The sequence below is a fragment of the Sabethes cyaneus genome, chromosome 1 (assembly GCF_943734655.1).
Source record: "Sabethes cyaneus chromosome 1, idSabCyanKW18_F2, whole genome shotgun sequence".
NCBI lineage: Eukaryota > Metazoa > Arthropoda > Insecta > Diptera > Culicidae > Sabethes > Sabethes cyaneus.
The window spans coordinates 105,148,486-105,152,156 of record NC_071353.1 but is presented as its reverse complement, the minus strand read 5'-3'; the positions used below and the strand labels follow the sequence as shown (position 1 = coordinate 105,152,156).

At 41.4% G+C, this 3,671-nt stretch overlaps 1 protein-coding gene across 1 annotated transcript; it reads right to left on the bottom strand.

Annotated features, from left to right (window-relative positions):
* Positions 1-388: 388 nt before the first annotated feature.
* LOC128746051 (ionotropic receptor 25a) lies at positions 389-3,379 on the bottom strand. The gene is given in 6 exon segments (XM_053843102.1): positions 389-1,196; positions 1,198-1,437; positions 1,498-1,997; positions 2,056-2,987; positions 3,046-3,195; positions 3,349-3,379. Coding segments are annotated over 6 exon segments (2,661 nt in total).
* Between the last annotated feature and the right edge of the window lie 292 nt (positions 3,380-3,671).

Below are 3,671 nucleotides of genomic sequence, written 5' to 3'. Positions count from 1 at the left end.
CGTAGCAAAACTATAGATGAGCGCCTATAGTTGTGCGCTCCAAATGCGCGTTGAATTTTGGAAAATTGGCATTTTAGCAAATAATGCTTTAATTTTAAATGGTGTAGTCTAACTACCAATACTTCTAAAAACCTGTTTTATATAATGAATGTAATTGTTTTATCTAAAATGCTACCGTGACGAAAATATGCATTAATAATGAATAGTAGCGCAACTATTGGTACTACCACAACTATTAGATCAACTACCCTATACTATATATTTATATAGTAGAAAGGCAAAACCGTCAAGTGACTGATCAAATATAAAACATTATGTACTAGTATCATCTTGAAAAGCTAATTTGTTAACAGGTAATTTTTTTTCAATGTAAACGTTTTTTAAGTTTTCAATTGTTTGGGTTTCTGGGAAACACCGAAATATAGCTTATCTTTTGCTGTTTCTCCGAAACCGGGACAAACTTGCTACCGATGGTGATCTCCTTCGGAACTTTTTTTTCTACTTTGTTCTTGTTGTGTTTTGAATCTGATGTTAATAAATTTTTAAACGTCAATGAACCTTTATCCTTTAGCCTACCCGTCTGATTATCCTGTACTGGTTCTACCTTTATCAATTTACTCTTTCTATCTCTGCGACGATAGTACAAAACTTCACCGGCTAATGTAATCATGGCCAGGGCTAGTCCCACCAGCGTGGCGATAAATACTCCCCCCAAGCTTTCCAACGTAATACCCTCGCTGTCGTCAGTATTCGGACAGACACCTCTTGCTGAGTTATTCCAGTACTTTGCAGTCAGTGATTCGAAGAAGCGATCTTTCTGCAGCTCTAATATATAGTAACTCAACTCGTCCTGAAGATGACTGCCTTGTTGAACTGCGATTGCGTATGGTTGTTCGGCAAAAACTTCTCCAACTTCGGTCAAGTTGCAGTTACGCGATATCTCGTACTTCACTTCAGCCGAATCGTGTACAAATGCAAAATCTGCTTCAAGCCGTTCGTTGACCCGTTTAAATCCAGCCTCGGCTGAAATTACTGGTTTAGCTGATTCTATCGCTGCCAAAATGTTGATGTACTGTTCCTTTATCGGATAATCCCAAACACGATACTGTGCTTGATCGTTACCACTGGAAAGTGTCAAGTTACGCCACATTTGATATAGAACATCCTCGGCATTTTTCATGTTTTTGAAATAGTCCTACAGTATACTTGATGCGACTCTGGCGTGATAGCTGTTCCAGCGATTGAACCGGTGTTTGCATGCGTTCCACGGTTAAAAAAGCAGCCAGATTGGCAGTAAAGGTGGCCAACATTAGAACTACGAATAGCCAGTAGGCTGCAACAAGAGTTCTTCCTGAGAGTGCTTTCGGTGCTTCACCTCCCCCTTGTGGTGTGAAAGACGTTAGCGCGAACCAGAAGCTTTCTTTCAACGTGAAGTCTCTGAAGAAAAAAAGAGAAATGAAATAAAGACTGCTTAACCAAATTAATTAACAAGCAAACCGGCACTCGTAAGGGTAGGCGCTCTTGTTGTTTCTGGCGCTATATGGTGAGAACTTATCTAACAACCACAGCATAACGGCTGTCGCTACGATTGCTAGCAGGATGCTAAGCCAAACTTCCAACCGAAGCACCGTCATAAATTTGAAGAGCGATGTCTCACGGACCGGTTGTCTCATGACGATCAATATTCCCGTTTGCTCATAGTACGGTGCCACAAAATCAACGACTTCCTCCCGTTCAGCAGTCATCTTCATTGAAGCCATGGCGAAATCAATTTCTCCAGTAACCAAATCGCCAATCAACCCATCCCAATTACCTTCCTTATCACGTTTACCGAATGTTCCCAGCTTCGGCGAAACTAGATCATAGTCAAAGCTCATCACTACCGACAATTGCTGTAGAAAATCGATACAGTATCCTTCCCAAATAGGTTCCCCAAATGCATCGACAAGAATTTTTTTCGTTGCAGGATCTCGTTTTTGGTACGCCCATGGAACAGACTAAAAGAAAGACAGATTAGATCTTCGTTGTTCGACTCCTTGACTTAGTTGATGAAACCTCAGTTGTTCCAACGCGGAAGTAGCGTCGCGTTGATTTGATACCTAACCCGTCGAATGGAACAACTAGCCCGCGCTCGATCGTACCAGTTTGAATAACTCGTGCGTCATCTTCTGCAGTGGACGTCCAGATGGATATGTTCATGTTATAACGCAACATTTGGCTTCCATCGGGAATCCAAAACCGAACATCGCTTCCATCGGGAATCCAAAACCGAACATCATTCCGAAATTCATTCAAAAGCATTGAAACCTTGGATGTCTCGTTGGCTTCGAAACCTGTTCCATTACATTCATCACGTATGACTAACGATAATCGATCGGTATTCGCTCTGTTCAATATCTCTCGCACAACATTCTGCAAATGTGCTTCCCAAGGTTTGAAATCACCTGGACAACTACAACCATTTACTAAATCTAACAACAAACAACACGTACTTGAATCCATCATTAGACGACTCATTGCGGGGAACATATCACTATATTCGAACCTGTCAGCAACCACATCGGTGAATATTAGATTCCATTTGTCCGGTTTCGACACTAAACCACCCGCTATCGCATGCTTTAATAACTCATTCATCTGTACAGTTCCGGCGATTACAGCAAAGAATGAAGGGTACGGCCGAACTGCTTTAATTCGCTGGATCGTACCATTGCTCAGGCGGTCGAAAATAATCGTACGCAATTGGGATTCGGTAATCAAAAAATAGATAGCAGCATCCGCTCTCTGGGCGCTGTCAAATATGTACACGACGTCGTTGGCACCTCGCGCCCGAAGATAGTTTTCCATAACCCTTAGAAACGCCTGCGAGGAAGCATCTGCGTGGATGTACGGAATGTTATATTTATTTGCAGTCCTCATAATCCGGCTGCTGTCGGTCCAAGTAAAATCCAAGAGGACGCTAACTCCCTTCTCCAGTGCAGCACATACTAGGAGTGGATGTTGTTTCGTAATCAAAATCATATGAAATATGATAAATAGACTTACATTCTGGATGATCTTCGGAAATATCCTTCTCACGGCTGTTGACGATATAGTAGTCCAACACGGTTATGCCAGAAGTTACCGCAAGAACCGAACTTATGGTCTGGGATGTTAGAACCGGCACCTCGGGTTGTTCTGGTTCATGAATTATGACTAGAAAAGATTGGGATAGTATATACACACACGTTTATACGAGGTTCATTTCAGAAGAAAAATAACCACAATGAAACTTATTATTTATATTCTTCAATATTTTTTATAGTTCGGCTTCACAATCTTACTAATTTTCGAAGTCTCGGTCTAAACCTTCACAAAGTTTCTCTATTGTATTTTTCATATTGTGCAATGCTTACTTCAGCAATATTAAAGGTAATAGTTAACTCTACAAGTAACGCATACATAACTTTGAAATTCTTCTTGGCTGATGCGATACAGTTAGAGGCGCATAAACGAACCAGAAAGAGCGCAACAAGCAGGGCCCGATAACGTCACCTTCAATTGCATAGCGTCACTCAACAATGAAACAGTGAAGCTTCAGTTTCAACAGAAGCAGCACCGCTTCAGTTTCAAACTGGCTTAAGTCAGCGTCAGCGAAACGGGTTTCACTTCATCATGACTATCGGTTTCAA